Source organism: Rattus norvegicus, chromosome 3 (genome assembly GCF_021556685.1).
Source record: "Rattus norvegicus strain SHRSP/BbbUtx chromosome 3, alternate assembly SHRSP_T2T, whole genome shotgun sequence".
Lineage (NCBI taxonomy): Eukaryota > Metazoa > Chordata > Mammalia > Rodentia > Muridae > Rattus > Rattus norvegicus.
Genome location: NC_141536.1, coordinates 91,632,081 through 91,655,386, shown reverse-complemented (window position 1 = coordinate 91,655,386; position 23,306 = coordinate 91,632,081). Strand labels below are relative to the sequence as shown.

General features: G+C 39.1%; 1 protein-coding gene across 8 annotated transcripts in view; it reads left to right on the top strand.

Annotated features, from left to right (window-relative positions):
- The window catches only part of Elp4 (elongator acetyltransferase complex subunit 4), a 222,973-nt gene that overhangs the window by 66,816 nt on the left and 132,851 nt on the right, over positions 1-23,306 (top strand). For 4 of the 8 annotated variants that reach the window (XR_015683419.1, NM_001115047.2, XM_087654486.1 and 1 more), the window contains exons 4-5: positions 3,781-3,909; positions 15,747-15,886. Coding sequence is in view for 6 of the 8 variants with exons in the window: in NM_001115047.2 (NP_001108519.1) it covers positions 3,781-3,909; positions 15,747-15,886 (269 nt within the window). In the remaining 2 variants the exon portion in view is untranslated. Of the gene's footprint in view, positions 1-3,780; positions 3,910-15,743; positions 15,887-23,306 lie in introns of all 8 variants that reach the window. The other 4 variants (XR_015683418.1, XM_087654482.1, XM_087654484.1 and 1 more) reach the window with 1 other exon arrangement.

Below are 23,306 nucleotides of genomic sequence, written 5' to 3'. Positions count from 1 at the left end.
TGTGGCTTCGTAGAAGGAATTCGGTAGGGCTCCATCTGTTTCAATTTTGTGGAATAGTTTGGATAATATTGGTATGAGGTCTTCTATGAAGGTTTGATAGAATTCTGCACTAAACCCGTCTGGACCTGGGCTCTTTTTGGTTGGGAGACCTTTAATGACTGCTTCTATTTCCTTAGGAGTTATGGGGTTGTTTAACTGGTTTATCTGTTCCTGATTTAACTTCGATACCTGGTATCTGTCTAGGAAATTGTCCATTTCCTGAAGATTTTCAAATTTTGTTGAATATAGGTTTTTATAGTAAGATCTGATGATTTTTTGAATTTCCTCTGAATCTGTAGTTATGTCTCCCTTTTCATTTCTGATTTTGTTAATTTGGACACACTCTCTGTGTCCTCTCGTTAGTCTGGCTAAGGGTTTATCTATCTTGTTGATTTTCTCAAAGAACCAACTTTTGGTTCTGTTGATTCTTTCTATGGTCCTTTTTGTTTCTACTTGGTTGATTTCAGCTCTGAGTTTGATTATTTCCTGCCTTCTACTCCTCCTGGGTGTATTTGCTTCTTTTTGTTCTAGAGCTTTTAGGTGTGCTGTCAAGCTGCTGACATATGCTCTTTCCTGTTTCTTTCTGCAGGCACTCAGCGCTATGAGTTTTCCTCTTAGCACAGCTTTCATTGTGTCCCATAAGTTTGAGTATGTTGTATCTTCATTTTCATTAAATTCTAAAAAGTTTTTAATTTCTTTCTTTATTTCTTCCTTGACCAGGTTATCATTGAGTAGAGCATTGTTCAATTTCCACGTATATGTGGGCATTCTTCCCTTATTGTTATTGAAGACCAGTTTTAGGCCGTGGTGGTCCGATAGCACGCATGGGATTATTTCTATCTTTCTGTACCTGTTGAGGCCCGTTTTTTGACCAATTATATGGTCAATTTTGGAGAAAGTACCATGAGGAGCTGAGAAGAAGGTATATCCTTTTGCTTTAGGATAGAATGTTCTATAAATATCCGTTAAGTCCATTTGGCTCATGACTTCTCTTAGTCTGTCGACATCACTGTTTAATTTCTGTTTCCATGATCTGTCCATTGATGAGAGTGGGGTGTTGAAATCTCCCACTATTATTGTGTGAGGTGCAATGTGTGTTTTGAGCTTTAGTAAGGTTTCTTTTACGTATGTAGGTGCCCTTGTATTTGGGGCATAGATATTTAGGATTGAGAGTTCATCTTGGTTGATTTTTCCTTTGATGAATATGAAGTGTCCTTCCTTATCTTTTTGGATGACTTTTAGTTGGAAATTGATTTTATTTGATATTAGAATGGCTACTCCAGCTTGCTTCTTCTGACCATTTGCTTGGAAAGTTGTTTTCCAGCCTTTCACTCTGAGGTAGTGTCTGTCTTTGTCTCTGAGGTGTGTTTCCTGTAGGCAGCAGAATGCAGGGTCCTCGTTGCGTATCCAGTTTGTTAATCTATGTCTTTTTATTGGGGAGTTGAGGCCATTGATATTGAGAGATATTAAGGAATAGTGATTATTGCTTCCCGTTATATTCATATTTGGATGTGAGGTTATGTTTGTGTGCTTTCATTCTCTTTGTTTTGTTGCCAAGACGATTAGTTTCTTGCTTCTTCTAGGGTATAGCTTGCCTCCTTATGTTGGGCTTTACCATTTATTATCCTTTGTAGTGCTGGATTTGTAGAAAGATATTGTGTAAATTTGGTTTTGTCATGGAATATCTTGGTTTCTCCATCAATGTTAATTGAGAGTTTTGCTGGATACAGTAATCTGGGCTGGCATTTGTGTTCTCTTAGGGTCTGTATAACATCAGTCCAGGATCTTCTGGCCTTCATAGTTTCTGGCGAGAAGTCTGGTGTGATTCTGATAGGTCTCCCTTTATATGTTACTTGACCTTTTTCCCTTACTGCTTTTAATATTCTTTCTTTATTTTGTGCGTTTGGTGTTTTGACAATTATGTGACGGGAGGTGTTTCTTTTCTGGTCCAATCTATTTGGAGTTCTGTAGGCTTCTTGTATGCCTATGGGTATCTCTTTTTTTAGGTTAGGGAAGTTTTCTTCTATGATTTTGTTGAAGATATTTACTGGTCCTTTGAGCTGGGAGTCTTCACTCTCTTCTATACCTATTATCCTTAGGTTTGATCTTCTCATTGAGTCCTGGATTTCCTGTATGTTTTGGACCAGTAGCTTTTTCCGCTTTACATTATCTTTGACAATTGAGTCAATGATTTCTATGGAATCTTCTGCTCCTGAGATTCTCTCTTCCATCTCTTGTATTCTGTTGGTGAAGCTTGTATCTACAGCTCCTTGTCTCTTCTTTTGGTTTTCTATATCCAGGGTTGTTTCCATGTGTTCTTTCTTGATTGCTTCTATTTCCATTTTTAATTCCTTCAACTGTTTGATTGTGTTTTCCTGGAATTCTTTCAGGGATTTTTGCGATTCCTCTCTGTAGGCTTTTACTTGTTTATTAATGTTTTCCTGTGCTTCCCTAAGTGTGTTCAGGTCTTTCTTGAAGTCCTCCAGCATCATGATCAAATATGATTTTGAAACTAGATCTTGCTTTCCTGGTGTGTTTGGATATTCCATGTTTGTTTTGGTGGGAGAATTGGGCTCCGATGATGGCATGTAGTCTTGGTTTCTGTTGCTTGGGTTCCTGCGCTTGCCTCTCGCCATCAGATTATCTCTAGTGTTACTTTGTTGTGCTATTTCTGACAGTGGCTAGACTGTCCTGTAAGCCTGTGTGTCAGGAGTGCTGTAGACCTGTTTTCCTCTCTTTCAGTCAGTTATGGGGACAGAGTGTTCTGCTTTTGGGCGTGTAGTTTTTCCTCTCTACAGGTCTTCAGCTGTTCCTGTGGGCCTGTGTCTTGAGTTCACCAGGCAGCTTTCTTGCAGCAGAAAATTTGGTCTTACCTGTGGTCCCGAGGCTCAGGTTTGCTCGTGGGGTGCTGTCCAGGGGCTCTCTGCAGCGGCAGCAACCAGGAAGACCTGTGCCGCCCCTTCCGGGAGCTTCAGTGCACCAGGGTTCCAGATGGTCTTTGGCTTTTTCCTCTGGCGTCCGAGATGTGTGTGCAGGGAGCAGTCTCTTCTGGTTTCCCAGGCTTGTCTGCCTCTCTGAAGGTTTAGCTCTCCCTCCCACGGGATTTGGGTGCAGAGAACTGTTTATCCGGTCTGTTTCCTTCAGGGTCCAGCGGTGTCTCTGGCAGGGGTCCTGCTGCTCCTGGGCCCTCCCCCACGGGAGCCCAGAGGCCTTATACAGTTTCCTCTTGGGCCAGGGATGTGGGCAGGGGTGAGCAGTGTTGGTGGTCTCTTCTGCTCTGCAGCCTCAGGAGTGCCCACCTGACCAGGTGGTTGGGTCTCTCTCTCACCGGGTCTGGGAGCAGAGAGCTGCTGCGGGCCGGGATCCGCGGGTCTATAATTATCTATATTAAGGCTGAGGTTATAGCTCAGTTGGTAGAATGCTTTGCAGCACACACAGAACCCTAGCTTCAGTCCTCAGCCCCACAATCCTGGGCATGATGGTACCCATCACTCATACTAGTACTTAGGGCATTGAAGCAGGAAGATGATAATTTCCTAGTTATCCTTGGTTACATAGCACGTTCAAGTATGTCCTGGGCTACATAGTACATCTGTCAGAAAGGACAGAGGGAGGGAGAGAAAAAAGAAAAGTCTAAATTATTTTGTGTGTGCTTAAGTTAATTTTATAAGGCACCCATGTCTAAAATGCATTGGAAAATTCTATCATTGATGGCCATGTCATGTGTCATTCTGTTTATAGGAACTCCCTGCACCACTACTTGATGACAATGGTAAAAAGGAGCTTGAAGATGTACACAGCGCTAAACCCCCAGAGGCAGACGCTAACATGAAGATAGCCTGGCGGTACCAGCTACAACCCAGGATGGAGGCAAGTCAGCGTGCAGACTCCCTCTAGAATTTACAAATGCACTTCTTTCACCAAATGTGAAGTTTACTGATCCAGCAAGCACAGAGTCATGCAGACATGGTCTCCTCCTCTCGTCCTGAGAGGTATCCTATGAAATCCAGGGCATACCTGAACTTGCTATGGAGCCAAGCATGTCTGTGTAGCAAGCCCTTGGAATAATTCTGAAAAACTTGCCCTAGACTTTTAGAGGAGACTTTCGGGCATTTGAGTTCTGAGTAATATTAATACTTCGTCTTCTTAGAGATGGGCTAAATGTATTTTGTATTATGAGACTGCACATCAGACTGTAGAGTCACAGGTGAAATATTATATTTGAAATGACGTGCTTGCATGTTATGCTGGTAAGAGATGGTGTCTTCGTCAGAGTTAATATTGCTGTGATGAAGCACCGTGATCCAAGCAACTTGAGAAGGAAAGGGTTTATTTCACTCACAGTTCTATATACTAGTTCACTATCAAAGCATTAAAGGAAGGAACTAAAGCAGGGCAGGACCTGAGAGGCAGGAACTGATGCTGAGGCCATGTAGAGGTGCTGCTTACTGACTTGCTCCCATGGCTTCCTCAGCCTGCTTTCTTATAGAGCCCAGGACTGACAGCCCAGAGGTGACAGCTCCCACAATGGGCCAGGCTCTCCCATGTCAATCATTGATTGAGAAAATGCTCTACAGCTGGGTCTTATGGAGGCATTTACTCAATTGAGCATCCTCCTCTCTGTTAATTCTAGCTTGTATCACATTGATATAAAACTAGCCGATACAGGTGGATTTATAGTGGTTACTTTCAGTGTCAATGTGACTGGATCTAGAAATCACCTAGGAGACACACTAAGGACTCCAAAGGGATTTAACTGAGGAGAGAAAAACTGTCTGCATATGGCTGTATCATTCCATAGGCTGGAGGCTTAACTTGTAAAAAAGAGAAAGCACATATATAGAACATGGGCATTCTTCTTACTCCTTTTGACAATGGAAGCAAATGTGACTAGCTGCCATCCCTTCCCTACCATGTCTAACTGTTTGAAAAAACTTTGAGCTATACCAAAACCTTTGTCCCTTATTTTACTTCTTGTCAGATAGCTGGTCACAGCAATGAGGAAAGCAGTCCAGTGCTTCCTACTTCATACGATCACAGTATCTTATGACTGACTGTCAGGTGCCTCCTCCATCACATGAGACTCTTCCTGAAGACAGAGAGCTGCTTTTGTTTTCTTGTGTATGCTCATCACCTATATTAATAGATACATAGTAAATAATAATCAATGTAGTTATTAATAGTTAGTAATAAATGTATTTATTCATTCAGTCAGCAAACATCAAATAATCATGCATTAGCTGTGTACCAAAACGTGCATGTTAAGTAACAGCAGATTGTTCTTTTACACATATATTTTATTTGAATAGCATGATTTAAAACTTTAATTTAGACAACTAAGAACAAACTACAAATTAAAGAGTATTTGTACTCATATATAAAATTAGGACTAATTCTCCTTTTATATGTTAACTTTATAAAATTAACAAGAAACTAAATTGATGTCATCAAAATATGAAAAGAAAATTTTTGTGACTCTTCAACATACAAAACGGATGTCTAGTTTTAGTTACAGTAAGAGAAATGTACTTTAGAACTCTAATACTGTCCTGTCACTCACTGTTCAGTGATAAGTGTCATGGTGTTCTAAAATGTCTGTCAAGACACTTTATTAGCAGTAGAGGGAAAGTGTGCTCTCATCCCTTGTGGTAAAAGCACACGTGGTAGAAAGGTGGCAAGCTGGGCCATCAGGTAACAGCACTTGCTGTGGGCCTGACAACCTGTGCCTGCATACCCAGAACTCACATATAGGTAAAAGGAGAGAACCCACTTCACAAACTTTACCCCTAGGATCCACACATGTGTTTTGGCATATGTGTACCCAAGCACATTGTACCCACAGACACAGAATTTTAAAAGAAAGTTTAAATATAGCTTCTGTAGAGGATAATCTTTTAATATCCTTCAGAATTTACTTTATGGATATATTTACTCAGCTATAAAATATGTAAGAGCTGTTTATACAATTTAAATAGTGAAAGGTTGAAAATAACCTAAATAACCATTAGCAAACAACAAATAATATATATGATAGTATATCTGAAGTATAAACATTTCTATTAAAAGCTAATAAAGGAGAACTGGGTATATTCAGAAGGCTGTCACATTTGTAGCCTAGTGTAGCTGTGATTGAGCATCTAGGGCAAGTGCAGCCCTTCTGTCTAGGAAATTCGATGGCTGACAGATTGAAACCTAGGGGAAATGTAGGCTAACACTTGAACCTCCACTCTAAAGAGTCTTTGTCTATTAAGTTTATTAGGTCACTTAATGATTTGGGGTTTCTGGGGTTTGATTCTTGTTTGCTTGCTGTGTTTTAACTTTTGGAGTTCTTTATAGATTCTGAATATTAACGCCTTTTCAGATACATAGTGGGTAAAAACTGTTATCCATTAAAGTGGGCAGTATCTTTACTCTGCTATTTCCTTCTCTGTATGGAAACTTTTTAATTATATATGATCTTATTTCTAGATACGTTTTTAATGGTCTCTGTTGCAGAGAGAAGTTCCCTTGATAAGTGATAAGAGCTGTGCTTGTTTGTGGACATGAAAATAGATTTAGAAAGAAATTAAGAATTGCACTTGTTCAGTTGAGTTACTGCTGCAGATTCTTCCCTTACCAAGTACCAAGCAGGATTTCGCTCTTGTTAGTTGGCCTCAAGCCCATTAGAGAGCTGTTGACTGTGTGCTCTGTTCTACCTTAGGTATATTTTGCCGTCCTGGTCATTATTATGGTTCTCTAGCATCGTAGCTGGGTAGGACTGTTGGTTGCTTCACTTCCTTAGAGCTTGCATTCTAACTTGTGGTACTTATGAAACCTAGTCCTCAGGGAGGCGGCTTTCAAATCATATCCAGTATGGATCCTCCGGGACCTGTGTAGAAAACGACATGCTGTCTTCAGCAGTCGGGAGTTATCTTCAACCTTTGGAAGGCAACCAAAGGCTCCAACAACTGCCTGTGATGTTTGACCAAGAATCCCTAGAACTGGGATTTGTGTTTGCTGGTTTGCTCTTGGGAGGAGCATCATCAGCCAGCTGGGATTGGAAAATTTTATTTAAACTATAAATGTATGTGTATGCACATAGAATTGTATGTATATATTAATTTTAGGTAAATGGATAATGCTGATTCCTTATGACTTGGTCATGCATGAGTATTGTTATTTCCTCTCCTCCATCCCCTCCTTCTGTATTGATAGCATTCTCCCCTCCTGATTAAAATCCCCAGAGCCCAGACTTTTCCCTTTCTCCTCAAATCACTTAGACTCTGCTATCCTTTTCTGAACTGCCTCCACTCTGTGATCCTTTTATTTTCCCCTTTCTGTAGTTATGTATCTCCTAATGAAAGGGAGACTAGGACATTTTGATTAGTAGATCATGGAACCTTTTCTAAAAGAACCCCAAATTAGGCAAATCCTAACAAATGGAAAAGAACTGGATTAATTTTATTTATCTTACCACACCATAGTAGAAAAACAAAACAAAACAAAACAGAAAGAACAGAAACCACATATGCTTTTAAAGACAAATAATAAACTCTTTAGTGAACAATTGGTATTGAAGAAACCAGAGGCCAATTGAATCCATCTTAGAAATGAAAGCAAACTGTTGTAGCTGGAATTTGAAATGCCTCTCACAGGTTCACGTATTTACACTCAGTGGTCTGCTGCTGGCACTGTTTGGGAAGGTGATGGGACCTCCAGGAGATGGAGTCTTCATGAGAGAAGTGCATCATATAGAATGGATTTTTGCAAGTTTACGGCCTTGTCCTTCTCTAACGTGCTTTCTCTGTTTCCTGTTTATGGTTGAAGATATGATCTCTCAGAAAGTGGGAGTACTAAAGCCATAACTGATGTTCTGTTGGATCTATTTCATCATCTATACCAATTAATATTTGCTTTATGAAATTTAGAAATGCAGTATATGCTGCATATATATTTACAATTGTATCTTCTTGATGAATTGTTCTTTGTATTAATGTGGCCTTTAAAGGTTTTGTTGTAATTTATATGTGAATGGGTGTTTTGCCTCTATGTATGTCTGTATGTCACGAGCATTGCTAGTGCCACCAAGGATAAAAGGGGGCTCTGAAATCCTCTTGCACTGGAGTTGCAGAAGGTTTTGAGCTGCCATGTAGTTGCTGTGAGCTGAGCCTGGACCCTCTGGAAAAGCAGCCAGTGCTCTTCTCTGCTGAGCCATCTCCACAGCACCAATATGGCTATCATCAGCATCTCACTAATTTGGGTTTGAACTCTACTTTATCACATAATAGAACCACTTCCCAGCATGCTTTCAGGTTCTGGTCATTGGATTCGTTGATTCCAAATTTTTATTCTATAGTTCTTTCCAGTGAAATATGTTTCTTAGCAGAAGTGAGTGTTTGATCTTGTTTTTTTAATACGGTTAGACTTCCAATTATTAGAGGTTTTTTAAAAGTGAATATTATTGAGACTGGCTTTATAAGTCTTACAATTTTTTGGTTTTTTTTTTCTGGTTAGTTGAATTATTTGCTTTTAATCCTCTGTGTGTGTGTGTGTGTGTGTGTGTGTGTGTGTGTGTGTGTGTGTGTGTGCCATCATTCCTGTTGGGGATTCCAGTTTTGCTAATTTTACTATGTGAGTCTGTGGGGCCATTTCTCACTCAAACTACCACAGTCTGCTTTTCCATTTTTACTTTCTTTTATTTTTGGTATTGGACATTATTGATTCTTTCCTACTTCTCTTTTGTTCATTTTTCTCTTCTAAATTTTTTCTGAATGTTTTTAATCTTTCCCGTGATCTCGTAGTTAGACTCTCTTCCTTCCTCCCCCACAGACTGCCTTCCATCTGTACTGCTGACTGAGTGATCGTAACTGCCTTCATTTGTGCTTATCTTGAGATTCCCAGGTCAACTCTTAGTCATAGCCTTGTTGGATGGAAAAGTCTAGTTTGTTATTTATTTCCAAGACGTAGCAGTTTATTTCCATGAACGTAGCAGTCCATGCTTTTTTGACATTTTAGGATTGCTGGGGAGAGATACTGTGTTACTTGATATGTTTGCTTTCCGCTGCGTTTTTAAGTTGTTTTTTAACCATGTATTTCCAGCATTTCCGTTTGGTTGATTTCAGAGTCTACATTTTCTTTCTAATGTTTTTCTGTTTTTTATTTAAATTTTTCTTCACTGTTGCTGACCTTTTCATCTACTGTACTGTTGCCCAGTTCTCGACTCATTTCCCTTCTCCACTTTATTCATATGTCCATTTGACTCCTCTGTGATCCTTTGACTCTTTCTGAAAGTGCAATCCTGAAATCCTTTTCTGATACTTGAGATGTCATGTCTTTACTTCCTATGCTGGGGAAATGGGAGCTTGTAGATGTTTATTGACTGTTTCTCACCATGTGTGTTTCTCGGTGTGTTTTTCTCTTCTTGGAAAGACTATGTCCTCCAAGTTTTCTCTGTTTTATGTGAATCTTCTTGGTGCATTGACCTTTGCTTGGTTTATGTCCTGGCCACTCATTAGGACAAAAGCTGATATAGTAACCAAGAATTATTAGATATTAGTCTATATTCTCTACTAGGTACTTCAGTTATGTCCCTGCTAAGGTTCAGACAGAGACACTGTAGGTGGCATGGGGAAAGCATAGTTTATAATAGGTTTAAAATAGGTCATTAGATTTGAGGGTATTAAGAAGTGAAATGAGATGGGATTTTTTGAAAATTAAATAAATAGAAAATATAGTATCTGTCAATATTTCTTCTAGACACACACACACACAAATGGTTTCCTCAACACTAACATTTGTTTCATAGTTACATTTACAAGGTAGAGAGAAGGCATATAGTCTCAAGAATGGAAACTAGGCACCTTAGTGTGCATTCACTCCTCAGAGGGTCTTCAGAGTCACGCTCAGGTTTCTGTGTCCACTCCTCAGTCTGGGACCCATGCCAGCCTGTTGGAGCCTCATCTGTTATGCTGTGGAGCAGTTTTCTGTGCCTGAGCTTTGATGGGCTGTGAAAGATGCTCCTCTGTGTGTGTGTGTGTGTGTGTGTGTGTGTGTGTGTGTGTGTGTGTGTGTGTGTGTGTTTATGTTCACAGCTGAGTGTTCTCTTCTGAACTGGATCCTAGTTCCCTTCCAAATGCTATGCACAGTCCTTGCCTGAGAAAGTACCTCTTCCTACCCTGCTGGGTGTGTCATATTTCTGTGCTTCGTGGTGTCGTGGTAGAGGTGCTGTCTTCCATGCCTTCTTCTTCAGTTCCACTTCTTGCCAGGGTAATTGTGCAGATTCTCTGCATTGGGATCCACAGCACTTCCACTAGTGTCTGTGGCTAGTACCATCCTACCTGTATCTGCTTAGGTGTCATAGCCTGTGGTCACTTACCTGCCACTTACCTTTCTCTGGCTACCAGTTTCTTTCAGCACTCTGGTAGAAGGAAGGACAGCCCTTTCTTGTCAGCTACCACTTTCCCCATATCCAGTATGGCCCCGGTAGGTGTAGCTGGATGCCCGTGTCTGCTTCCTTTATAGGTTTCTTCTCTGAGAGAATTTTGCTAATCTCTTTTTTTGTTTGGTTTGTTTTATTTTTCAAGGCAGGGTTACTCCGTGTACCTCTGGCTATTCAGGAATTCATTCTGTAAGACCAGGATGGCCTCGAATTCACAGAGATTCACACTGCCTCTGCCTCCCAAGTGCTAGGATTAAAGGCGTGTGCTACCAGCACCCTGCAAGTTTTGTTGATTTCATCATGCTTGTGCCTGTGTTTCCTCCACTTCTTATTTGACTTCATAGTCCTTTTATGCAGTTATAATGTTCTTTGACTCTTCTGTTCAGGATAGAATCTATTCTTTCCGACCCTGGCTTTTATATTTGTGTACATGTGGAGGCCTGGGTTGATGTCAAGCATCTGTTGTTGTTACCATTGTGGTTGATGTTGTTACTGTTGTTGTTGTTGTTTGCCGAGCTGTATTTAAGGCCTCATGCTTGCTAGGCAAACATCTATCACTGAGCATCCAGCCCAACACCAGATGTTCTGCTTCAGTTGTTTCCACTTTAATTTTTGAGACAGTGTCTCTTACTGAACTGGAACTCACTGACTGGCTGGCTGGCCAGTAAGCATCATTGATATGGCAGTCTCTGCCCTGCAGGACAGGGTTACAGATGCATGCTGCCATTTCTAGGTGTTTAGATGCATATCAAGAATCTTTATTCAGCTTCTCATGCTTGTGTAGCATTACTGAGCCATATTCTCAGCCCCTCTGATCCTAACTTCTACTTCAAGATCTCCCAAAGGCAAAACCACCGTCCGACATGGGGCCTCCATTTATTCACTCTCCTAATTTTTCCCAAGGGTTTGCTGAAATACTGTATTACCTACAGTGACTTCCTGTTTCACTCTGCATGAAATATTACTTCTTTTACTGCTTTCTTTTCTTGAAAACATGATTTAAAGTAGGAAATCACTTTTCCATTTCACTGCTTATCTTGTGTCTATTTTAGTATGTGAGCTCAGGAAGAGAAAGAATTTTCATTTTATCGGCATGTGGTATGTTTCATAAAATTAATTAGTGAGTAAATTAAATGCTAACTTAAATTGCAATCATTGATACTACAATAAGTAACCACTTCGTTTTAATTTTTTATCAATGCTTAAATTTATTTACTTCTATTTACAAGTATATACTTTCAGTTTTAGAAATAACAATCATGTCTGGTTTCTTTGCATTTCTTTGGCAATCACAGTAATTTTATGTTCGACGATTAACTTACCCAGTAGTCTTTAGCCAGCACATGTCTTTATTGTTTTTATAAGTCTAGGCATTACTTTGCAATTCCCTGTTTGAAAATAAAACAAACAAAAACATTGAACTTTCTACATTTCTTTTTTTTTTTCTTCTTTTTTTTTTTTTTTTTTTTTTCGGAGCTGGGGACTGAACCTGGGGCCTTGCGCTTGCTAGGCAAGCGCTCTACCACTGAGCTAAATCCCCAACCCTACATTTCTTTGAACAAAATGGAGTTTCATTATTATAATTTAAGAGTAAGGAAGTAAAAGTAGTCCAAAGTAAGTCATATCAGTTATCAGAGATGCCCTTTAATATAAGTTCTTACCAAGCCTCACACTCTCGTGCTTATCTACTCAGGGAATGTGAACAGTGACAAGAATGTGAGTGTAGGAGCTGGGTGCTCAGTAAGGCATAAGCACTTCACTCAAGCCCAAGAGCGTGTAGGCGAAGTTTAAATGTGTAAAGTCCTTCCCATCTCCAATGTGTTAGAGTCTCTGTCATGCTGGGCATGCGCTCTCCATGCTAGTCAGCACATGCTCACCCCTCGCCCTTCAGATTGCCAGACTGCAGTGGCTTCTGGATTTCACTTCAGAATTAGAGGACTCTGGTACTAGTCCCCAGCAATTCACAGCAGCATATCAGATTCTTGTTAAAATTAATACTTTAGCCACAACAGTTCTGTTAGATGTGAATTTCAGTGTGCAACAAAGTCTTTTCAGCAAGGCAATGTAATTATAAAAGACAATGATAGGCACAAAACAAAACAAAACAAAACAAAACAAAAAAACAATAATAAATTTCCTGATTCTCAAATGAATAACTTAGGAATAATGATATCTATATTATGTTCAAATTCATAAAACACTAATCGCCAATTCTATGTAGATTATTTTGAGAGCATAATAAAATCATCATTAGCCCAGTTCTAGTGAATGAGCAGAGGCTCTGTGTGGTTTAGCTCGTGATTGGATCCTTGCTGTCTGTTATACAGACACTCAGAAACAAGACTCACGGACAGTAGCCACATCCCTTGTGGAGATGTTTGTGGTGTAGCTGCTTCCGCTGTGCTGCAGTTGGTTGCTTGTGTTCTGACACTCTGTACTGGTGGGGGGGGGGGGGGGTGTTGTTCTGTTTTCTCTCGACTTCCATCAGAGTTCATTTTTTATCACAGTAAAAACTTACTTCTTTTTTCTTTCTATTCTAAAACTTCTTTCTATTCCACAGATGTAAAGTTGAAGGAAGTTTATGAAAGGGCAATAAAAGGTGTCATGTGTAAAATCAAAGCAACATGTTCTTAGCATGTGAAATAAATGAGCTGCTTTTTCATGATAGGTTAATGTAAAAATACAATTTAATTTTTATGACAGTAAATTATAGATAAACACTGTTACAGTAACAGCATTTAATTTTCATTTTCAGAGGAAATTGCTAGGTCTCAAAAGATTTCAGTATTTCAGAAATCTGACTATATGCTAATCCTGTGCGTCTTGGATAGAAAAATTTGCAAAACCCTTTATCCTATCAGAATACATTTGTTTTCTTTTCCTTTTATTGAAAAGTTTGAAGTCTTTTTTATCAGTAATGGAAACTTTGTGTCCACCTTATCAATAGTTATACTGTCATATCTGATCTTAACATCTAAATAATTTGATAACAATTATAGCAAGAAAAGTTTCTAGTTTTATTTGTACATTTTAATGAATTGTTTGTGTTCTGTATGTAAACTGTCACAGCATGAAATCAATTTTCTACCTTGATTCATCCAAAATCTGGACCTTCTGTCACACTAATATTATAATTAAAAACATTAATAGTGACGGCAACTTAAAAAGCATACCTTGCTTTTTGGTAATTTGGAGTATTTCTCTGAGTGCATGGGACTTCAAGAACCTTCAATCCACTAATAAATTTATTAACTCAAACTTAAAAGAAGTGAAAAGTCTCTCTTTCTTTCTCTCTCCCCATGGTCAGTCTGCTAAAATAGATTATTCATGCTTATTTGATTCAGGTAGGCTTTTGCAAGCTTCCCTACCAGGCCTGGGAATGTGGTACATTGAGGCCTTTCAGAGGCTTCTGACATAGACCAAGCTTTTATTGCATGGTGTTTTATTATACCCAAATCCTAGTCTCCACCCAGTTTGTAGGCACTCAGCTTATTCTTTTGAATCAGGAAAGGTTATCACCTACCTTAATCCATGCAGTAGCATGGATTAAGGACACCAGTGTGCCCCAGGATTCTCAAAGAGGATCCTGGAAACTTCTGGTTTCTTCTTTTTTGCTGTCTTTGCTAAATTCTATTGGGCCTTAGGGGGATTTGCATCTGAAATGGGCAACCTGGTGTTTTTCTCAATGAAGACATCAGATCAAAGTTCAGTTAGTCAAGGCCTTTCTGAAACATTAAGAGGGCTTGGACTTACACAATAAAAAGATGAGCTCTCGCAGAGATTGCAGTAAAAACATTCTGAACTATAATCCGGATAAAGAATCAATTATAGGCCAAAGAACAGACCTTGTTTAAATTGCTTTAGACTAATAACTTTACATTTAAAAACCTTTACACCGTATTTTTAAGAAACTTATTTTGATGTCATATAATTTATTTGTCAATACTTTCCATAATAAATGGAGAATTTGTGCCTTAGGAACCATAATTCCGCACATATTATTATTGCATTGAAAAGATTAGATTGAAGCCAACTAATAGATGTCTTTCATTAATGAAAATAAATAGTACCTTATGGAGAGATGCACGTTCATCTTATTTAGAAAATAAATGTCACACCCACAGACTCAATCTAGAAAAAAAATGCTTCTATTAGACTTCAGGATGTTTTATTTCATGTGACTGTATAATTTGGTGTTTATAGGCATTTAATTTAGGAATATGAATCACTGAAATCTTAAATGCAAATAGCTAGTGTCAAAAACGTATGTTTAACTAAATTAAAAAATTGTCACTCTGTAAGATAAGAGCCTACTGTGAGTTCTCATGTTTCTGCTAAGACTCTCGTGGTGTTGAACATCCCCGAGTTGGCCAGTTTCTTAGCACTCAGCAATGGTAAAGCACTCAGTAAAGATCACGTCAGAGCTACCGGAAGCTGTTGCCAGATAGAATTTGTTACTAGTTTAATTTTATGTGGAAGGGTAGGGGCACAAGGGATGCATTCATTAAAATCAGCCTAGACTCCATTCAGAATTCAATTAATAGACTTTCTACTGGCATATGTAAATAAATTCAGGGTCAGGAGTTATTTGTTTTCTAAGAAAAAGATAGCTTCTTGGAGAGAATGTTGATAAAGATAGTCAACCCATGAAGTAAGGATCACGCCAGCTTTCCAGTTTCTCACATAGTATCCATGCATCCTCTTTCTTGCACATGCCTTAATGCCGTTGGAACTCCGGGACACTTTACATAATCAGCTTCATTTAAATTTATACGAAATACTGTATATGTATACACATCCTGTGAGCATTTAGTTTTAATATGATGCTCAGTTAAACTCATTTAAATACTTGATTTCTTTTGGGATTTCCAACCAATGAATTAACTTGGCTTAACTTCATTTAGTTCTTATCATCTCCTTATTTCATTTGTCATTAAAATCTGAGCTACTGTCCATGAATTAAGAATTATGTATATTAAATTTTTAACAGAAAAAAATGTACAGAATAGTTTAAAATGAAAGAGGTATTTGAATTATTATACACTTAGGAATCATTAACAGAGAAATTTGAAAGTAAAAAGGCTAATTCTTAACTGTACTTAGTTTGGCTAGTAAAGACTATTGTATGGGTCTTTAGGTTTAATAAATATATATATATATATATATATATATCAGCTTTTCACCATTAGCACTAATGTACATAGATATGCCATTACTTTGCTTAACATAGGACAAATATATTATAATGTTAAATAATGTTACTTTAATAATCTACATGATTTTTCAGCAGGTTGGGCCAGTCTTATCGTCACGATTTGGTCACTATTATGATGTATCAAGAAGGATTCCTCAGGAGCTACTAGAGAGTTCGAATTGGCATGGATTCTTCCTTCCAGAACACACCCCTCCAGGTCTTAAAGGAGAACCCTGGTAAGGCAGTGTCGCACAACAGCAGACTCTGATTTCAGATATCAGTGCATTGCATTTTTACCTCAGTTTCGAAGAATATATATACCAAGGTATAGCCCAATAATGTTAGTTTTCTACACGTATATAAGAAATTATAAAAGTATTTTTGTGTATTATGACATACTTGTAGTAATACTATAAATAGAAGTTGGTAATTTTAAGTAAAAAGATGGTTTGGAGTTAGAATTTTACATTGAAGAGTTCCTTAGTATTAAAACAACCCAATATGTTTATTAGAGCAGAATTCTGCAAGTTAGAGATTTGATATTAAGTAGTATAAGCTATTAAGAAAACTTACTTCCAGTTCCTACCGCACCAAGCTGCTGAACAGGAGGAAGCAGTAAGCTACAGCCTGTATTTTCCTAAGCACTATCAAATCATTTTCAAAGTAAGTTATTAAGAGAGTTTACTGATGAGAATTTATGAAATTAAATGACTTAAATGCATTCAGTCTCTGTTCTAGAAACAATACCTAAGAATTTAGTCAACACTATTTACCTTAAATCTCTTTCAGGATTTTTTCACTGTTAATGTGTTCCGCAGTCTGTGGTTAGAGACATAAAATGGCACATGTGTCCTATTGTTATTCTAGTGACTATGCTAAAGATTGACAGCTGCGTGTCTGGCACACCACTACATGTCATGCCCTTAGTACCTTCTTTATTCTGTACTAGCAAATGTCTGTGCTTTCCAGAGGTTACTGAAATATGTAGATCTAGGGGGGTAGATTGAGTAACGAAGCAGGGGGAAGCAGGAGTAACAAGTCGTATCCTCTCCTTTGTGCTTCATTCCTTTCGATGACTTTGGTGTCTGTTATTTTCAGCATTTTGTTGCAGACAAAAGAGTAAATAAGACCATTGTTCTGATTCTGGTTTCATCCTGCTATGCTCTTGGGATCCTCCCTTGAATTCAGTGAAGCTAATGCCCTCGTGCTAAGATTGGGAACTTAAGGACTACCACGCATTTACCCATATTACTTTTGTTATTCTTAGTCATTACGTTTTTTAATCATTGTCAGAATTCCCAACTCTGACTCCCAATTAAACTACACACACACACACACACACACACACACACACACACACACACGCATGTGCACAAAAAGTGATAATACCTGCATTCAGAGGTATTTCTTCTGAGTCAGAACTATGCATTGGCTATAATTCTCTAGTGTTTCATTCATGGACTTCTCAGCCATATAAATGTGAAATATGAGCTGGGGCCACAGCCCAGCTGTAGAGTGCTTGCCTAGCATAAATTCAATCCCTGTCATTACAGAATAAAAGAAAGCATGTATTAAGAGTAGTATAATTTAACAAAAAATTACTTTTATAATTTAAAATATATATTTATTTCAAGGAATGAATATTTTTATGACAGAAAATATAAGGTTTTTATTCATTCATTGAGGTGAAGGGAGGAAAGTACCTTTAGTTAAATGCTTCTTTCAGGAGGATGACTGTCCATGTGTTTGGCCATATCCTAGTCATTCAGTTCTACCAACAGCCCTCTGAGCTGAGCAGTGTTACAGTTTATGGGAACTTGAGGTCAGAGATGCTAGGCAAATTTACTGTTGCAAATTATAAGTCACTAAGGTAGTGGTTCTCAGCCTGTGGGTCGTAACCCCTTGTGGGTCAAGTGATCTTTTCACAGAGGTCTCATATCAGATATTCTGCATATCATCTATTTATATTAAGACTCATAACAGTACCAAAACGATAGTCATGAAGTAGCCGTGAAAATAATCTATGGTTTGCGGTCAGCACAGCATGAAGAGCTGTATTAAAGGGTCACAGCAGCCACTGCACTAAGGTAACACCCAAAACCATGTTTGTAAAACTTCCATATTGCAGGAAATGTGCAGCTCCCCAAGCTGAAGGGCCAAAACTATACATTGATGAACTGTGAGGATGTAGTCAAATGGTCTTTAAAACGTGTAATTGCTAGAATGTTTTTTGAAAGCTAGCAGTTTTACACAGAATAGGAAAATTTATAGATTTTAATTACCAAGGCAGTATTTCATTTCCTAGTAGTTAACTGATAATTCATTTATTTCATATTAAACTTAAATGCTTAATTAAATGTAATTAAACTTTAAACATGTAATTAAATTAATTTTGAATATGAGTACTTTACCATGTGAGATTTATTTTAATTTATGAAAAGTGTATGCTCATTTCACTGACATGAACTTTACTGGTTCATTTATTAAACAATAAAGCCAAGCCTTACAGTTACCTATACTTTTCCTATAATTAAGACTAGAGGGTATATACTTGTGGCTCACTGCCATATGTGAGATACAGTATAGGCGCTTCATAATTTCAAAGGCACTATTGATAACATGTAAAGATTTTTTATAGCAAGAAAAACTGACAGTCATTTGAAATTTGCCATAATTCAAAACTACTATTAAGTTTGTCTGTACAAATATGTTCATACCTACACTCTAAATTTTCAAATTAGAGCCTAGGCATAAAAACTTGACATGTATCACAATATTGTTTTTTTATATTGGGTATTTTTATTTGCATTTCAAATGTTATCCCCTTTACCTGTTTCCTGTCCATAAGCCCCCTATCCTATTCCCACTCCCCCTTCTTCTATGAGGGTGTTCCCCCACCACCCACCCACCCCCTTCTGCATCCAGCCTTGACAGGACCAAGTGCTTCTCCTCCCATTGGTACTCAACAAGGCCATCCTCTGCTACATATGCAGATGGAGCCGTGGGTCTGTCCATGTATAGTCTTTGGGTAGTAGTTTAGTCCCTGGAAGCTCTGGTTGGTTGGTATTGTTGTTCTTATGGAGTTGCAAACTCCTTCAGCTCCTTCAATCCTTTTATTCCTCCAATGGGGACTCCATTCTCTGTTCACTGGTTGGCTTCGAGCTTCTGTATTTGTCATGCTCTGGCAGAGCCTCTCAGGAGACAGCTATATCAGGCTCCTGTCTGCATGCACTTCTTGGTGTCAGCAATATTGTCTAGGTTTGGTGGCTGTGTGTATATGGGCTGGATCCCCAGGTGGGGCAGTCTCTAGATAGCCTTTCCTTCAGTTTCTGCTCCAAACTTTGTCTCCATATTTTCTCCTGTGAATATTCTTGTTCCCCCTTCTGAGAAGGACTGAAGCATCCATACTTTGATCTCCTCCTTCTTAGCTTCATGGTATCACAGTATTGTTAAGATCACTTTAAAGAGCTAGTCCCTGCAGTCTCAACACTGAGCATGTGGGAAGAGGAGGATCGCCGCTAGCCTAAGAAATAGGATACTGTCTTAAAACCAAAAACAACAGCTTTGATAGTTCATGACTTCACAAAGTGATAAGATAAGGATAGCAAAAACTCGTTTTTAGACTAGTTCTGTAATTGATTGGGCATTGTTTCGAGTTAACATTTGCCAACAGGTGTATTCAAGCACAACAAGTAGATTTTTTCCCAACCAAAATATGCTGCCATTCCACAGTTAAGGCAGCAGACAGTTGAGCAACAAGCCTAACACACAATCTAACCTGCTCCTCTCACTTGAATTTATTGCGTTTCTGTTTCTGTGATCAAATATCATGGCCACAGCAGCTTATGGAAGAAGGCATCTGTTTTGACTGTGTTCCAGAGAGTTTAGAGTTCATAATGGCAGGAGGAATGGCAGCAGTCGACAGGCCTAATGCCTGCAGCAGAAAGCTAAAAGCGCATATCTTCAAGTGGAAGCACAAAGCAGAGAGTGAACTAGAAGTGGCCAGAGCTTTTAATCCACAGGCCTGCCCCCAGTGACACAAATCCTCCAGCAAGACTTTACCCCTAAATTCCCCAAACTGTGCCCAAACTGGAGCCCAAGTGTTCAAATGCAGCAATATGGTTTTCATTCAAATCACTGCACTGCTAAATCTTAGCATCCTACCCAAACTTGCCTGTTTAGGCCCACACCCCAATATCTTATTATTTAGAGATTAGGTCTGTGTTGTGGTTTAAATCTAGAATACCCTTTCTTTAATCGAAACTCAGCTTATGGCACTATTCTGAAGGCTGTGGAGGCTTTGTGAAGCAGGGTCTGGCTGGTGGAGTAAGTTACTAGGAGCAAGCCTCAGAGGTTAGGGCCCTGGTGCTAGTTCCATGGTATACCTTTTGCCACATATTCCTGTCACCCTGAACTTCACCATACCTTCCCACCACAACAGACCAAAATTGCTCCAAAACTGTGATATATTTGTGCTACTATAACAAATATCAGAGGCCATCTGACAAACAAAAATCAGAAGTTTATTTTCTCACAGATGTATTGGCCAAAGACTTGAAAGTCAAAATACTGGCTGTTTTGTTGTGTACTGAGTGTTGCCAGGTACTGAGTCTCTCTTATGCTTACACTAAGATTCCCAGGTATTCGCAAGCAAGGTTGAAGATTTGTTAGGTGGAGTCAAAAAAAAAAAAAAAAGAGCAGAAAAGCTTACAAAATGAAAACGAATGAACAAAGTGGTAGTTTATGAACAGTGAGCTGAAGAAAAAGAGCTGTCAACAACTGCTGTCGATACATGAGAAGAGGAAAGAAAGGAGCATTGGGGAGCAAAAAAGATACCGTCCAATTCTCCATAATACTGAGGAAAAAAGATACTGTCCAGTTCTCCATAATACTGAGGAAAAAAGATACAGTCCAATTCTCCATAATACTGAGGAAAAAAGATACAGTCCAGTTCTCCATAATACTGAGGAAAAAAGATACCGTCCAGTTCTCCATAATACTGAGGAAAGGGTCTAAGCTAAGCTTTCACATATGCTGAAATGCATAGATAATAAAAACAAAAACAGACAATACCAGCACAGTCAGAAAGCCTCGCTGCTTCAGAAATACATGAGCTCACATCCTGTGTTACCTACGATATGGAAAAATAGCCACCATATTAATTGTGAGCCTAAATGTTATTGAAACATTCTTAGGAAAAGATATCAAAAGTTAGACTATCTACTGTCTTTTTACTATTCCATTTCTGTGAATGTATCACAGTAACATGTTCTCAAAGATATGTGTGTATGTATGTATGAATGAATGAATGTGTGTATGTATGAATGAATGACATCTTAAAATTGCTACAAAAAGAAAAAAGAAGCCACTGAGGTCATTAGCCACCATAATAAAAGAAGTCATAATTGGATGATGGTGTCGAAGCTTATTGGATTTAGGTACAAATGTAAGGAAAAAATTTACTAAGGACATCAAATATAAGAAAATTCAATTGATTTTGATGCAGAGACAAATAGAGCACTATCTGGCAGAAGAGGTAAATTAGAGGTGTCTTTATTGGGGGAAGAGATGTTACGTTTATTGACATAGGACAGGTAGGAAGTGGAAGTTAATGATATGCGGGTGAAGAGAGCCCTGTTAGAGTAGAGCCTGAGAGATAAGATGTGTGCACAACTCGAAAGGGTGGAGATGACTCCTGTGGCAGCATGCGAAGACTACTTATGTGATGCAGATGGTATTCCCTATGGGTCTTTTACAGCGAAAATACTACATACCAGGTACCTTGAACCAAGAACTTCTCATCATGCTAAGAATCTGGAAGTCCAAACTCGGGTTCTGGAAAGTTTGAGTTTTGTGAAGACTTTCTTCATAGTCAGATGCCAGTCAGTCAGTTCACATGGCAGAAGGAGCACGCAGACTCCTTTAGGTCTCCTTTATAAGGTTACTCATCTCAGTCATGAGGCTTCAGCCCTCATCTCATGATCTAGTTTCCTCCTAAAAATCCCACCTCATATATATTAAAGTCAAAATACTAATCTAGAAGGATGGGACTGTCCAAACTACTTCAGGCAAACATATAAATACAGTAATGAGCTTGTCTTCTGGATACATACAGTACTAGGTATATCTTTTGATTGTTTCTGTTTTCAGGACATGAGTATGATGAAAAAAGAGATGCTTTTTCAGTTTGAATAAAAATGGAGAAGTGAAACTGCCATCTAGGCAAGTGAGGTTATTTAGTGAGATTTGCCAAGCAACCCTAATGCCCTCTTGGAATTTATAATTATAAATTTAAAGTCAGACTAGTCTGGTGAATGGTCCTTTCTCTGCCCATTTTCAGCTGCATTTGGGACAGATTGAGAATCCATGGAAAGTTGGGTTAACAAGAATAGTTTGCTAAGAAACTTTGCTATAACAAAGAAAGGGATAGATTAAATGAAGATAAGGGGTGACCCTGGAACATGATAGCTAATTAAGTTGTGCTAACCAACAGGGGTCAAGCATGCCTTTCCTCTGAGAGGCTCTACCAGCAGCTGATTGAGACAGATGCAGATACTTACAGCCAACCACTGGACTGATGTTGGGGACCCCTATGGAAGAGTTAGGGGAGGACTGAAGGAGCTGAAGGGGATGGCAGCCCCATAGGAAGACCAGCTGTCTCAACTAACCTCTGGGTCCTCCTAGAGACTAAGCCACGAACTAAAGAGCACACATGGGCTGGTGAGAGACCCCCCACTTCCCACTCCCTACCCCCACACATACATAGCAGAGGACTGCCTTGTCTGGTCTCAGTTGGAGAGAATGTGCCTAATCCTGTAGAGACTTGAGGCCCCAGGGAAGGTAGATGTGGGGGTGGGGTGGCAGGCACCCTGTCAGAAGCAAATGGGAGGGGGAATGGGATGAAGTACTGTGGGAGGGGGGACTGAGAAGGGGGCAACCCCTGGAATGTAAAAATAAATAAAACAATTTTTAAAAAGATGCTACCGGGGCTGGGGATTTAGCTCAGTGGTAGAGCGCTTACCTAGGAAGCGCAAGGCCCTGGGTTCGGTCCCCAGCTCCGGAAAAAAAAGAACCAAAAAAAAAAAAAAAAAAAAAAAGATGCTACCAAGTATAACACAATATGATAAAGCTGACCACAGTCAATAGTGGCCTAAGAGGATTGAAAGTAGCCGGCAAGGAGAGTGCGTGAACCTGAAGTTTTAGACGGTAGGTGAAAATGACACTGTGTAGGCATGTGATGGTGAAAGGGAACAGCGTAGGGAGGATGAATAAGGGAAAAGATCAAGAAACTGAAGAGTGGAGGATTAGACAGTGTGTGACAGCCCAGGCTGGGATACCTCATACAACTGGGAAGCCTGTAGGAGACGTGCATTTATCTATGTCAGCTCCTGACAGAAGGCAGTGTACTGTCAATCTCACTGTCTTTCATTAAGATCATATCTTCACGTAACAATGTCCATGCCATGGAGTGAGTCTGTACATCTCCATGTCTTAGATCTTCCCAGCTATAGTCCAGAGGTCTCTGCTGGTCATGGACCGCCTTCTCACTCTTGAGTGCATCCTTAGTCTCTGTCTTTTTCTTAGTTGGGCTTCCATAGATCACTCAAATTCAATGTTAGTGAGAGCATCACAGAAGAAAAATTATTAAATGACAGC